At 34.0% G+C, this 15,822-nt stretch overlaps 1 protein-coding gene and 1 long non-coding RNA gene across 2 annotated transcripts; both read left to right on the top strand.

The window, feature by feature from the left end:
• The first annotated feature begins 3,004 nt into the window (after nucleotides 1-3,004).
• On the top strand, nucleotides 3,005-12,592 carry LOC145601369 (membrane-anchored ubiquitin-fold protein 3-like). The gene is made up of 3 exons (XM_081657379.1): nucleotides 3,005-3,653; nucleotides 5,305-5,475; nucleotides 12,076-12,592. The coding sequence occupies exons 1-3, from the start codon at nucleotides 3,524-3,526 to the stop codon at nucleotides 12,129-12,131; spliced, it is 357 nt and encodes a 118-aa protein (XP_081513505.1). The 5' UTR covers nucleotides 3,005-3,523; the 3' UTR covers nucleotides 12,132-12,592.
• Nucleotides 12,593-12,865: 273 nt separating this feature from the next.
• LOC145601371 (uncharacterized) lies at nucleotides 12,866-14,086 on the top strand. Its single transcript, XR_014104382.1, has 2 exons — nucleotides 12,866-13,412; nucleotides 13,657-14,086. It is a non-coding gene; the product is annotated as an uncharacterized LOC145601371 (long non-coding RNA).
• Nucleotides 14,087-15,822: the final 1,736 nt, after the last annotated feature.

The raw sequence follows: 15,822 nt of genomic DNA, 5'->3' as shown, positions 1-15,822 counted from the left end.
TTACTCTGACAAAGGGTAAAATGCAGCTTAATGTGTTAGTATATGTAGATGATTTAATTGTTGCAGGCAATGATAAAAATGCTATGCTCAATTTTAAATCATATCTGGGAGATTGTTTCAAGATGAAAGATCTTGGAGTGTTGAAATATTTTTTGGGGCTAGAGGTAGCCCGGAATAAACAGGGAATTTTTATTTGTCAGAGAAAGTATGCACTGGATATAATTACAGAGGCAGGTTTACTTGATGCTAAACCTGCAGAGTTCCCTATGGAGCAGAATCACAAGTTAGCATTGTCACAGGGAGAGTATTTTCATGATATTGAGAAATATCGACGTCTCATAGGTAGACTGATTTATTTGTCAGTTACAAGACCCGATTTAGCATATTCTGTCCACATTTTATCACAGTTTATGCAAAATCCTAGGGTTGATCATTGGGAAGCAGCTCTGCGAGTTGTTCGATACTTGAAGAAGAGTCCGGGACAGGGTATTTTATTGAGATCTGATAGTGCTTTACAGTTGGAAGGTTGGTGTGATTCAGATTGGGCAGGTTGTCCTCTCTCCAGGCGGTCCTTGAGTAGTTGGTTTGTACTTCTTGGCTTGTCTCCGGTGTCTTGGAAGACCAAGAAGCAGCCTACTGTGGCCCTCTCTTCCTCAGAAGCAGAATATCGTTGTATGAATGCAACGACTTGTGAATTAAAGTGGTTGAAGCGACTACTTGGTGATTTAGGTGTTCGACATGAGAATGGGATGCACCTTTATTGTGATAGTCAGTCTGCGTTATACATTGCGCAGAATCCAGTATTTCATGAACGAACAAAGCATATTGAGTCAGATTGTCACTTTGTTCGGGATGCGATTACAAATGGGACGATTATACCCTCGTATGTTCCTACGACGGTTCAGTTGGCCAACATTTTTACAAAAGCTTTGGGTAAAGCTAAATTTGAGTTTCTACTTCGCAAGTTGGGTGTCCGAGATCCGTACTCTCCAACTTGAGGGGGGGTATTAGGAAAGATAATAATATTGTGAATATTTGGGAAATATATCTTTAGGTTATTTTGGTCTTGCCCTCCAAGTAACCTAGTCTATATATACTTGTATGTGGACGTTTATGTGAAATACAATTTACAGTGAATATTATTCAATATATTTTAGCATATTAGAATTGAAGTTATAGATAAATAAAGGCCGGCAATGCAAAATGAAATGAAAAACACAAACATCGTAAATTATAACTGCCAAATGGAGTGGAATGATGAATAGTACAAACTATATACAACTATACAAGTATATATATTTTGTTTTTGGTCATGTGGGCAGCTGTTGCATTTGAGCAATGGCTTTTTCCTTGGAAGGGCCCTGCAATAACACTTCTAAGTACAACAACAAGAATAAAGATTGTATTATGGAGTAGTAAGGTTAGTCGCTATATGTTCAAACTGATTATTGGCTCGAGTGATGTGAACGATGATGAATAGAAGATATGTATGTATATGACAAAAAATCGAGTTAGTAGTGAAAATTTTATTATATTTATAGTAGAGAGAGTCACAAAAGACAAATGATGTAAGCACGACATGATTCGATTAAAAATTTAACTGGATGAGCTTATTGACATTCATTTAGTTATAACGAACTATCTATGTGAGGTTATACATAAACTTTTATTTGTGTCCATTACGAGTTTTATTTGATTATTTAGCTCAATCAAAGTTCTAAATCATTGTGCGTTGAACTACGTTGTCAATTTTATTTATGTGTGCTTTGTACACAATATATTGGGTGAGTGTCTGAGTGACATTAAAGAAAAAACTTATCATTAGTACAAAAAGTCTTAATTATAGTAGTAGTAACAAAAAAAAAGTTAACTAAGAAACCTCTTTATTTTTTGTTAATTAAAACATCTTATTATGCTCCCCCCCCCCCCCCCCTCTCCCCACCTTCTTATAAGCACTCTCTTCAAAAGTTTATAATTTGGATCAAAAGTCTCAACTCAAAACTCAAGGCTTAAATAAAGGGGGCCACAAAAACAAATAGATGAACAACGAGACTTGGCTGATTTACAAATAAAAAAGTTGAAAAAAAAAACAAAAACAAAAAAAATTCATATGAACCCTATCTTCTATGATCTTTGTGTTACAATTTACAAGGAATTGCTGTTTATTGCAAAAACTTATCACTTATTGTCCATAAAATTAATAATTATGAGAGTTATGGATTTGCTCAATTGTTCAAGTGGTTAGAGCTCGCCTTTCGATTTTAAGAGATAAATTATAATATATCACTTGATTATGGAGCATGTAAATACTTGATAATTTGTATCGTATTAATGAATAATTAAAATTATTTCCGCATAAACAAATACTCCCTCTATTTAACTATACTAGATGAAGCCCGTGTGATGCACGGTTTGTTTGAATTTTCTAAAATATATTTTTTTGTATTTATGTGCTAAAATTTGTTGCATATTTAGATAAATTTCTTAATATCAAAAGATAATGTTTTATATTTAATTAATTTAAACTTAAAAATATCATTTGTCAATTTTGCTTACGTTGCATTTGAATTATTTAATTGTAAAATATATTATTAATCTCTTATTTAATTGGCTACAACTAAACTTTATAATCCTACGTGGCGCACTAAGAAAATTAAATCGTACGTGACTCTCTAAAAACTCGGGAAAAAACTCCCCTTTATATATATATTAGATTTGTTCTTATACGTAGAGAATAATTTAAAATCTTTTTCCCTTCTTTGAGTAGTCAAAAAATTTAGAAAAAATCATTGTGAAAAAAGAGGGAGTACTGTCTGTATAATAAAAGAGTAATCTATACTGAATAACAGAAACAAAAGAGACGAAAGAAGTATTCCGTATCCAAAATTTAATGTAATCGCATTCAAAAGTGTAAAAATTGGAGGCGGTCAAAGTTGTATAACTCCGTACAATAAGATATCGGTGGTGTTGAAACCATCATTAATCACTCCAAATTTCCACCCCATATCAGATCTTACATACACACTTTCACCCTTCTTCCTTCCTCTTCTTTTCTCTAATTCCATTTCCACCTTTTTCTTTTTCTTCAATTATTATCACAATTATTATCTTTAATCACTGTTTTTTTAATACTAGTGTTTCATATCTTTTCAATACTAATTCCTTTGTTCTCCGTTATCTCTCTCTTCAACCTTTTTATAAATTCCATTTTTTTTTAAATTAAGTTATTCTTCAACTTGGTGGAACCTAATTATATGTGAAGATTCCCCATTATTTTATTTCATTATTTGTTTACTTACTCCATTTTTACGAATCTATTTGTTGTAAACGAACGAACGAACCCCATTTCATAAGTTTGCTAAATAATTTGCTTTTTTCAATATTTTTTTAACATTTATATTCTCAAATTTTTTTTATAAGGCTGTTTTTGATTTCTGTTTCTGGGTTTGTGGAAGAAAGTTTTGATTTTTATGTTTTTTTGATTAATTTGATAAAAAAAAGGTTTGGTTTTGAGGGTTTTCCGATGCCGGAGGAAGATTTAGTAGAAGTGAAATTCCGATTATATGACGGGTCAGATATCGGGCCGTTTCGGGTTGCGCCGGCTACAACCGTCGCCAATCTCAAGGAAAGAATTATTGCTGACTGGCCTAAAGGTTTGCTCTTTTATTCCCTAAAATCAAATTTTATTTAATTTGTTTGTATATATATTTGGAATTTTATTTTGTATGCTTATGAATTTGTAAGTATATTGTCAGAACAAATTAGAGGTGTTGGAAATTAAGGATAATTAGAATATATTTTTTGTATGTTTATGAATTTGTAAGCATATTGTGAGAAGGAATTAGAGGTGGTAGAAATTTGAGGATTTTATCGTCGGTTATATGTGTGTTTTTGTTGGTTGTTGCCTAAAATAGATGGATGAGCTTGTTGATGAAGGGGGTGTCTAAGAAAGGTGTTTGTTTAAGATACTGACGATGGTAAATTCCATGGATTAACTCGTGGCTGTATACGAAACGACAGCCTGAATTATATTGGCAATTGGCACAGTAGTTTAAAATTGCTTGTCAAGTATAGGGAAATTTCATTAAGCAATATACATAAATTCCTTGGGATAGTCGGATGCTCATGGGATAGCTCCGATGGTTAGGATAGTACCGAGCTTTATTTTAGTAGCTCTAAGAAAATTTGAAGGAGTAGTGAAAGATAGAGGGTGGGGTTGGGGGGAGGGTGAAGGGAGCACTGTGTGAATTTAAATTACCTTGAATGATACAGTTTGGGGGAGGGGGTTGTTGAGGGGGGGGGGGGGGGATATCTGTTGGTGTCACGAATTAGCTATAAACATGGTTGAGTTAGCTAGTGTAAACTATTGGGCCTGATTAAGCTCGTTTTTAATCGAGGTCAAAACATTTGATGAAGATGGAAGCCTTTGAATTATGAAACAGGCAACTTACCAATTGTTAAGAGTGAGAATCTGATTTTGATGATAAAGCAAGCTACAAAATGTTTGATGCTCACATTGATTGGTCCACTGAATGTCTGAATCTAGTTATCACATATAGTGTACTGCTGATTTGTGTTAAATCTGCTTCCCTCTGTAACTATCTAGTCATCGAATTCTCTCATGCCTTAATTACTTTCTCTGTTTTCTTATAATACTATATTACTATGTACTTGATGTGTTAGAGAGCTTCATTTGTTGCTAAATACTTGACGAGTTGATGTTTAGGGTGCATATAGTAGGAAAGAAAAGATTTGACTCTTCACCTCCCATACTAAGTAAAAAAGAGAGCTTGGAAATAAAATAATATCTAGTGCAATTATTGAATTGAGAGAGAAACTAACCTAAATAATGGACCCTATTTTTTGGGCCAAATCTTAAAGCATTTAACGTTATTACGAGAGAAATTTTTGAAATGTGACTTCATATGCATCTGGTTTAGTTTTTTTTAATAGAGGTGGAGGTATTATCTTCGTGAAATCAAGATTTGTGGTGAATTGCTGAAGATAAGCAAGTAAAACCATGAATTTAGTGATAATGTGATTTGGTCATGAAATTGCTATGAGCATTGAAACCTTTTGGTTTTTAACAATTCTCTTTATATTTTGGAATGCTTTTGATTGGTGAGCTACTATAGTAAAATTACAGTTGAAAATGTTTCAGTTGGTTTTTCCTTGGCGTTGTTTGTAGCTAGTTTTTACTTATTTATTTATTTATTTATTTTTTTTTACTTTTTAAAACAAATTAATGATCTTGCATGTTTATTACGCCTATAATTTAGAATTTCCATTTCTGGCTTATTTCAGATAATAAGGTCACACCGAAGGTTGCAAATGATGTCAAGATCATAAGTGCTGGTAAGGTTTTGGAGAACAGCAAGACTGCCGGCCAATGCCGAATGACCTTTGGTGAGCTTCAAAAGGGAGTTATTACAATGCATGTTGTTGTTCAGCCAACTGTAGCAAAAACGAAGACAGGTATTATTCTTTGAGCTATATTTTTTTTAAAAACAATTCCTTTTACAATATAGATGTTTCAATAATGCAGTGCCTATATCTTGGTTGTTTGATTTGATTGCTGCTTTTTTGTACGTGACATTTTCTCCTCAGCCGTTGTTGGTGGCTGCTGAATTGTTCTATTTTACCTGTCTTGTCCAGTAGTCACTAGATTTCAGTCTATACTTGTTGGAGAATCTCTTAACTGATAGGTCCCCTGAGGCTTTTCAAAGTGCTAATTTCCGAATCAATGTAGTATAGAAATTATGAAAAGAAGTTCTGATATCCCAACATTTATTAGTGACTGAAATTCTGTCACTGTTGTCTGATTATTTGATGACGTAGCATTATAATATATACTCCCTTTGTCATTAAAAGATTTCTCTATTTTCCTTTTGGGTTAGTCTCTAAAAGATTGTCCCGTTTCCTATTTAGATTACCTCACTTGTAAAAGGACCAAGCTATCTACCCACTCTATACAACTCATAAAAAAGTAAAGAAGGCTAATGAGACAATCTTTTAGGGATAGAGGAAGTAATAAATAAAAAAATTAGTCAGAAACTCAGAATACCTTTTATAAAATTGCAATGTTACAATTATTATAAAAACTGGAATTTATTTCTCTTGTTAAAACCTCTCAACATTTAACTTACTAGTTACTTTTCTTCCAAGCATTCCAATTTCCAATGAGTAAATGACTACCCTTCGAAGCAATCTGAGTCATTTTTTCCCTCTTTGAGAAGTTTGATCATCATTTCCAGGAATGTATAAGTAGATTGGCTATAGAAATGTCTTTTGGCACTAGCTTGCATCACTAACTTGTTGAGGGACAAGACGAGTGCTATAATATTATTTATTGTAAAGATATATGGTGGTTGATTTATTTTTTCTATTTTTTTAATTTTTTTTTTTATTTTTATTTTTTAATTTTTGAAATTGTAGTTTACCATTGGTTACTTTTCCATATTGCTTGCATAAGACTATGGGTTGCCATTTTCAAAATATCTAGTTCTTCAGCAGCTTGTTTTTAACCTCTGCTTTTATCCTGTCTAAACTGCACCAGAATGCTGAGCACATATTCTACTTCTGGGTATTACAAACTTTTCGCTTGGTGGTGGTCTTAGCCTTTCCTCTTGTTTTTAGCATATTTAAGGCTTGATTTCGTCTGGTCTAGTCCTTGCTCATCCAGATCATTTTTGCAACTTTTTCCAATAATGCCTTTATTGAGCATTTTTTTTTTTAAAGTTGGTGATAAATATTCATTTTTAGACTTGTGACATTATTCTCCTTGATCTTAGTTTACATCCTCTTTCAAATGAGCTTATTTTCAAAAGCAATCACACCATGTGATTAAGTTTTTCTATCCATTTTTTTTTAACAAAAAAGGATTGATATTTTTGCATACATTTTATAGGATGTGGGTATATAGCATCATATATATAGACTAATAAAACTATAATTTTGGTAAATTAGTAGACATTAAAGATATTTCTGGGTCTATAAACAAAAATAAAGCTCACAAGCCACTGAATTGGTGACACCGGTTGGATAAAAACGTTCTAATTTGTGCAGAATACTTCACTTGAAAAGATTAAACATGGTGTGAAGAGCTGATATGTGGGTGTGGTCGTTTAGTTATCTTTTCTTACAATTGCTAACAATCAATTTACTAGTTAGTGTTTTTGCAACATAAGTAGCTAGGACGCTTGGACTTGGATTTGAGTGCCCACACAGGTATGCTTCTGGGTTTGAAAATCTCAAAATCAAGGACTCAGGGACACGTTTTAGAGGTATTCAAAGCGGGGGTGCTTGTCAAATATTGATGTGCATCATTTTTTAAATAGCTTTCCAGAAATCAAAAGTATCTTTTACTAATAAAAATGCACAATTAACTGAAGAAAGATGCACATATTTATTCTCATTATATAAAACTTCTCATTACACTTTGAATACATTACTATTGAAAGTAATTAGATTACAGCTTGCCTTTTTTTAAGGGATATTACACGTCAGTGGGATGTTATATACAGAGGAGAGAAAAAGGTAAAAACATTAACGACAAATTACTTAAAAAAAAAAACATAAGCTTAGGAAAACTCGTCCTCTTCCTCCCAAGTCCTAACTACCAATATTTCTTTTCCATGGAAACAAACTTTTAAACTTTAAGTTTGTTTGACACTATACATCCTCTTCTCATCTACACAAAACAAGATTCAGCAGATCTATAAGTACCCCTGAAAATAAAGAATAATTACATCTTCAATAGAAAAATGCCGAGTTCAATCTCTCCAAGTTAGGCCTGACACATATCTGGTGTTTGCGCCTGAATTGGATCATGCTGATACGGGTATGATGTAGTAATTGATACAGCACTTCTATGGCAGTCATGTGGTTTGTGCGACTGGAGCGGAATATAAGGGTCTCTTTGTCTTCTCACTTGTTAGTTTGTTATGGGACAAAGTCTCTTATCTAGCTTCGTTATGGGCTATAAGTCGGTTTGGTTATTATAGTTGATTGGGGGAGTTCAAAGTTAGGCAGTTAATGTTTCAGCTGATTAATAAGCACTTGACATAGATTAAAGATTTTTTTACATAATTATTACAAAACTAATTTTACTACCCTTGAACTTCCAATTTTTTTTTTTTTCCTTTCCCTTTGTAACCTTAAACTTGATAATTTTTAGAGGATTATGCTGATTGGGTTAGTTGTCCCTTGCTGCTGGAAAGAGGGCCCCACCTGCCAACGCTTGATGTGCTCATTAAGATTGTAGTTTGTTACATGTTACCCTATATCATTTCTTATGTCAAATCATATAAAAATATATTGGATTTTTTTGAACTCCCATTTCACTATATTTCATATTGATTCCCTATTATGTTTCTTCTCATACATTGTTTTCAAGTCAAGAGTTTCAGTCCTTAGTTGGCAATTTATAGTGGATTTCTGTTTCTCATCCATTGCCCTTGGTAGTGGCTGGGTTTTCCTTTCTTTGTTCCCCTGTAATCTTTTTCTCTTTTGTGTTGGAGTTTGAAGGATTGTATTAATTTCTAGGATAGGGTTGTGGGTCAGCATGTACTGTGGCCTTTCTGTTAACTTGGACCTCCCCCCCTTTTGCATTTTAGAATGTATATTAGCCCTTTTATAAAGGTATTTTGATTGACTAAAATACGAAGGCAATGATGGTGGGATAGAATTTGAGAGGATTGGTCAGCCAACATGTAAAGTAAATAAGGGTATTGGATTACAAGGCAATCACGGATGCACTAGCCCTTGGGTTTGGGACAAACTGATTTGGGATGGGTATCTGCCAACCCAGCCTTGTTTAATCTAAAGTAACAGACTGGGTCTTTGATTTATTTTGCTTGGTACCTGGGACATTGAAGGCTCTGTTCCCTAGCTGAGCCTGGTCCATGGTTATTTCAGAGGCAGCCCCTTCATACTGCTACAAATCTACAATGGATGCATAGAGTTTTATTTGCCCTTGATTTTAGAAAATATGCGTGAGAAACAGAAGAAAATATTGGCTTGTCTTTGTCTATGGTTCAAATTGGCTTATACTGTGTTTGGGATGTGAATAGCTGAGAGCTGGATCTTTTTTTAATAATTCCTTAGAATATAAGCCAAGCCTCTTTTTTTTCACCGGTAGCTAAGTCAAATTTCAGTAATTTATTGATGATCCTTGGTCTCCTGGAAATGAAATGCAGTGGGTTGATCCCAAAATGGTATTACACATTGATCCTTTTTGGGTTTATTATGGTTCAATAACCAATCAGTATTGGGGTTGCTTTGTCGGCATTCTGTCTGCCTTTGCCATCATTTATGCTAAACCCTCTTCCAACCTTTGACTGAGAATGATTCAATATTGCATTGGCTGTAAATTTTCGTCTGAATGAAAGAAATATATATCAATGTGATACAGATTATGATTATGATAGTTTCAACAAACATTTTTAATATTACCTTTGAGCAGTGGGTTGATGTAGATATCTTTTCGTACACATTTTTAACCATAACCACAAGAGTTACATTTTGTTTAGTAACAATGATTATAAATTGATATTTATGCCCCAACCCACCCTTGTAAGCATATACTAGAGGGACGAAGGCATTAATGTCATTCTGCAAGAAAGATGTTACAAGTGATGTCAGGGGCATTTCAGAAAGGAATAATTAACTTGTGACAGTGGGAATGTTATTAGCTGAAGTGAGGAGGTTAATTAGAGGAGGTGTGTGTCCATTTGTGTGAGGCATTGTGAATTGTATAGAGCAAAAGTGACTTGGGAGAGAATCGACCTCTTGAGAGTGGAATCATCTACTTCGTATAATTTTCCTTGTATCTCAATTTTCCAGATATTTCCAAAGCCTCCTATTTTTCTGCGTTTTTCTTATCACATTAAATAATTAAACAAACATAAATTATTTAATTTGTAGAGTTCGATAATAGCATTAGTTACAACTTACAAGTCTTTGAACAAAAATAAAGGATTAAATGATAAGACAAGCTAAGGATAAATAGTTAAAGTCAGATAAGCTCTTTCCAATAAGGGTTATCAAAAGGATAAGTTTTGGTAAGTAATAAATGAAGTGAATAGAACCCACCCTAAGCTCCTAGATAGTGGGGCATTGGAAAGGGGAAAGGTTTGTTGTTTACTATCAATCAATCAATCAAAGCCTTAAATTCATAAGTGGGGTCGTCTACATGTTACAAAAGTGATTATTCCGTATAGTCAACCACAAAAATCTTCCTCCTCCATCCCTTACGATTGATTACTGACGGGTCATATAATATGAGATATCACACATTATATTAATTTTTGAGAATAGGGCTTTACTAGCAGCACGCTATAAGATATAACATGGCACTAGTATATCATTTTGTTTTGAACAGCTTTACTAAACCCTTTTTGAGTCAATTTAGGCTCAAAAAAAAAAAAAAAAAAAAGGAACCGTTTAGATGATGGCAAGGGTAAATTTGATGCTTGAATGACATAATGAATGGTTGGCTCTCATGTTACCACAAGGAACCCACATGTCACTAATGCTGTTTAACTGACTGCAGCTCTATGTTAAGTATTTTTCAAGTGCCCTACTCAACTATTTTGCTTTAAAAATTTCCCATGATTTTGGCATTAAATGATCGAAGTGTTCAATTTGTCAAGAGTGTCCAATGTGTACTTGAGGTGCATTGAAGAGTCTGAGTAATGTGGTCTTATCTTATTTTATCTCTCTAGAATGCCCAATGATGATTCCCTAATCCATAAGTTTTGTGTCTCGCACTGTTGCTTCTCTGGTCTCTGTTTCACTTCCTTTTCTTATCGCCTTATATTTGAAAACTGGATATGCAAGTAAAAAGGATAATCTTCTTATGCTTCCTCCAACCCTTCATACATTAACTCTTACTCTCTTTATCTTTTAAAAATAGTATTAATAGAAAAAAGTTCAATTTTAATTAGTAATTTTTTTACGGGACAATCTTGATTAGTATACATAATCTTCAATCTGTAAAATGAGTTTTAATTGGAAAATTTTAGTTTTATTCCGAAATACGTTTTTGTGCTCCCATACTAGTAATATTTTCATCTATGTTCATTATTTATAGTAGATCCTTGGCCCAAACAAACCTTTATTATATTGTTTGAGTGAAGTGGCTGACTTTTTGTTTTGTAATGTCCTTTGCTCAGGGTGCTCACTGCTTTATTTTAGGCTGTTTATATACACTACATATATAATTTTTATTTTTTATTTTTTTAACTCTGTCCACAGCTTATTTAGGAACGATATGCCTTTTGAAATTCTTGTTTGACAAGTACTCTGCTTTAATAATTTTATGGTCGTATCTTGTATCTTCGTGTAAACATAGTGTGTTCGGCTTTAAAGTGCAGCCTCTCTTTTGACTCTTGAGATATTTTCTGTGGCATTGACTGAAGTTTCTGGTGATTTGTTGAGCATCCACCAAGACCTCCTGTTATGTTCTAGAAGGAACCTTTGGGGTGTGGTGGGGAATAGCAACTAAGAGATAGTTATTATTAGAAGTTGCAGTAGAGGTTGTTGGTGACATTTTGCGGAGCTGGGAAATTTGTTGGAGGCAAATTGGGCTATAAGTCAGGGTGAGTAGCTTATGTAATGAAAAGTGGGAAAAGACTTGTAGGGAGTTGATGCTGATTTTATTAAGAGAACACATTGGGAGAAAATCCACCCCTCGAAGTGTGGTTAGCTTGTAATTAGCTTGATTATTCTGATGATCTAATACTAGTTTATTAAGCTTCCCCCTAAATTGTTTTATGTCGTTGAATTGCTTCAATTAAAGCAACTTAAATTATTGGACTTCCGTTTTAGTTGAGGAAATGACCTGATTCTTAGCACTATTTTTGGAGGTAGGGGACCAAAACTTTGAAAAAATTTCTTATCCTTGCAGAGCAGTTTGTTGAGCGCCTATCGGCTTTGCTGATGCTATGTGTATTTATTGCCGTTGTTACTTCCTTTGAGTGTGACCTTTTTGATAGCTAGTAAATAATGATAAGAGTTAGGGTTTGGTGTTCCTTGTTTACATCTTTGATACTAGTTTCTGTTTCTTCCATGCAGAAAAGAAAATTGACGAGTCTGAAAGAAAGAGCATCTGTTCATGTTCAATATTGTGAGAATTTGTGTTGTGGCCAGATTTTAGGTTCGTGCGTTGTGTGCATGTTGCTGCGTAATCTCCCAGGAGAAACTATTGCCATGCTTGAAATCCCTATTAATCTAAATGCTGAGGAGATTTCTGCTCTACTGCATGAATTTGCTAGGAAGCATGTATCTTGCAATGCAGGCTGTCCTTGATGTATTCTCTATTTAATTAGGGGAATGAACACCCGTGTATGAATATGTATCTAGTGCACTCTGGAGTCTGGTCCTTCGATTTTATAAGTTCTAAATTTGCTGGAGTAATTTATTTGGCAATGAAGATGGTCATCGATATAATGTTATAGTTGTAATGTATAGCAAGAAAAAAAAAAAAAAAAAACTACTGTTGATTTGGTTATGATTGTAATCTGAAAGAAATTTCTCACAGACAGCTATTTCTGTTCATTCAATTCTCACTTTGGTTAATTTTAGATCGGTCCATCTAGTTCACCTTTGCTGCTTTTCTCTATGGTTAGAGTACGAAGCCTGGGTCAGACAGTAGCCAGTTCAGACTCACTTGGCATTAAGGGCTATTAGGCTATAACTATTAGTACAGCCGAAAACCCCTTGGCCAGTCCCGCTGACCACAGTAGACTTCCCCGCCACAGGCTATTCCCCTCTGCCCTTAGTCGTGTAGGAGCATCTCGAAAGGCCATGACAAAAAACATGATATCAATAAATAGGGAGAGTTTATAGGTAAGTATAGTCACAAAATCATAAACACAATCATGGAGAGGACCGTTACACAAAGAAGGCCCTATAAATGTATTGGGTTAACACTCCATGACTACCATAACTTTTGAGCTTTGAAAAAGACATTCACGAGTCACATGCCTTTGTTTTCAGTGAAAAGGATAAAATTCTATAAAAACCTCATTTTTTTTGGGTTGTCCTCTGTAATTTCAGACCCTTCTCCACTTGCTTTCTCTCTCTCTATATCCCTCCATTATAAGGGACAGTACTTTCTAACACCCTTCTGTTTTCTTCCCATTTATATAACCTATAGTTTTTTTATGTAAAAATTTTTCATGTTTTTCCTCTGATTTTTCTCATAATTTTGGTTCTAATGGAGAAACCTAGCAGCATTCTATGTCTTCTTATCTTGTTCCTTGCAATTTCTCTCCCGCATCAGTCTCGTGGCGGTCACAAGTCTCACCACCCTGCAGCTAAACCCAGTTCTCAGATCACTGTCATGGGTACTGTTTACTGTGACATTTGCTCAAATAACTCCTTTACTAGGCACAGCTACTTTCTAGCAGGTAAATAACTAAAACTATAAGTTCCGAGCTTTTTTATTGTCAGTTTTCAAAATTGTAATGATTGTTGAAAATGCGACTCAAGTTAAGTACATTATGCAACCTATCTTTAAAACACGACTTTAAAACTGACAATGATACCGAACAAGCTACTAACTACTTGTTTGTGAAATCCGAGCTGAAATTGACTTGATTTCTGTTTTGGGGTCTCGGGTTGTTACATGTTTTTCTTAAAAAAAAAACATAGGAGTGGAAGTGAAAGTAGATTGCAAGTTCAAGGCAACAGCACCAAGAACATCTGAAGAAATAACATTCTCAGTGAATCGAACGACAAACGAATACGGTTGGTACAAACTCGAAATACCTTCAGTAGATGGGATCGAATGTGCACGGGGAGCAGCCGTCGAAACGATATGCAGGGCGAGTTTAATTGGGAGTTATACTTCAAAATGCAATGTGCCTGGGCATCAGACTACAACTGATGTTGTGTATTTTAAGTCTAGCCAACAGCATATCTGCATTTATGGGCTAAGTGCTTTGAACTTTAGACCTTCTAGCAAGAACAAGGCTTTGTGTGGAAATTAGCAAGCCTTTTTCTTCCCCAAATCAAACTTTAATTATGTTTTTCTTTTTATTATTTTTGTTTACTATATTAATAAAAGTAAATTATATATATTCATATGCAAATAGAGTTTTTATATTTATATTTTGGTGCTGGTGTTTTGGATTAAGTACAAAGATTACCAGTTACTCCGTTCGTTATTGCATATAAAGTAGGTCATAATTCTATTATAGGCCGTCTAATCATAAATAAACCGTTTTACATCTAGTTGTTGAATTTGAAAGTGATTCATACTTATCGCGGACTATTATTTAGAAATCGAGGGAATACTATTAGCCATTAGGGGGTTCTAATGACATTGGATGCTTAGCTTTTTGCCCGGGTCTATTATTTAGGCATCTGAGAATTATTGAAAATTTGTATAGTATAGAATGTCCGTTCAAGGGCCACATAATTGCAACATGTAAATAATGCATGGTTGCAATAATTCTATCAAATATCTGTCTAATAATTCACACCCCCTGCCTCCAAAAAAATAAGAACAGAGTTGAACTTACCAATCAAATCATGTCTTTGCATTCTGTTATTATTTTCTATGGACTCATGCTGGTAATTTTAGATGACGTTTATCTACTGTGGAAATCGTAGTTGTCACTACAGCTATCAATTCGGGTACTTGGATCGGTTATTTTAGTATAAGTGGGTGTTGTGGGTCTTGTATAAGCGTGTTATGTACAATTTGGCTAGGAATAGAAGCTATTCCAAATTGGTGGCTCATATTTACATAATTTAATTAGTCGATGAATTTTCGACTTTTATATAGAAAGTAGTGTGAAGTTCATTTTGAGACGGTTTGAAACTTTAAATATATCTATTGAACATGGGAAATGATACACGTTTGGAAAGCAAGATGTAATCCATGCACAAGTGAAGAAGACGGATTTCACCTATCATATTCAGGAAAACAAATTTTATGGATGTTACAAATATTTCTCATGATTTTTATTGACGTTTAGTTGTTGGCAGTTCACTAGATTTTCAAAGAAAATCCACTGCAAAAGAGTGGGAAAAAGAAAATAGAAACCTTTGTCCCACATGGAATAATGAATAACAATGTCCTTCATTTGTTTCTGTATGGGGAGGGCTCAAGGCGTTGATTGTGGGTCTATATTCATTTAAAAGATCCAATCTTTTTGATGATCTTGAAACATTATTTAGTTGTCGTTTTAATTCTATTAAACCGAGGTAGTCAGAAATCGTCTTTTAGGACAATGGTTCTTCCACGTTGAGGCATGATTCGACTTTCTTTATTTGTCACATCTAAATAGGTGCATTTAATTGCTTAACATCCACTCCCCTTGCTTGACCTAATTGTCATCGCTAAAGAGTCCATCATATTAATTTTTAAGGCCCAATCTTTTTAACGATGATCTACCAATATTATTTAGATGTTGTTTTGGCTCTATTGCACCAAGGTAGCTAATAATGTCTTTTAAAATAGTGATTTTCTCACGTTGAGACACGATTCGACTCTCTATTTGTCACAACTAAATAGGTGCATTTAAATGTTTAATTTCGGATACATCTACTCCCCTAGACCGAATCATCATCTATAAGGACTTCATCTACACCTAAATCACATACACATCATTAAACGTGTTTATTTATAAACTTTTGCATCATTTTGAATTCAAGAATGAGTCTTAATCAGCAAATTTACATCATATAACATGGCAAATAAACCTGCTCCAACTCATGAAAATCAGTACACTAATTACAAAAATAAATCACATTATACCAATTTCATCACTAAACATTTTGACAAAAACATAAAAATAACAATAACTTTAT

The sequence above is a fragment of the Chenopodium album genome, chromosome 21, assembly GCF_948465745.1.
Source record: "Chenopodium album chromosome 21, dcCheAlbu1.1, whole genome shotgun sequence".
Lineage (NCBI taxonomy): Eukaryota > Viridiplantae > Streptophyta > Magnoliopsida > Caryophyllales > Amaranthaceae > Chenopodium > Chenopodium album.
The sequence above is the reverse complement of the archived record's forward strand: the minus strand, read 5'-3'. Positions and strand labels throughout refer to the sequence as shown.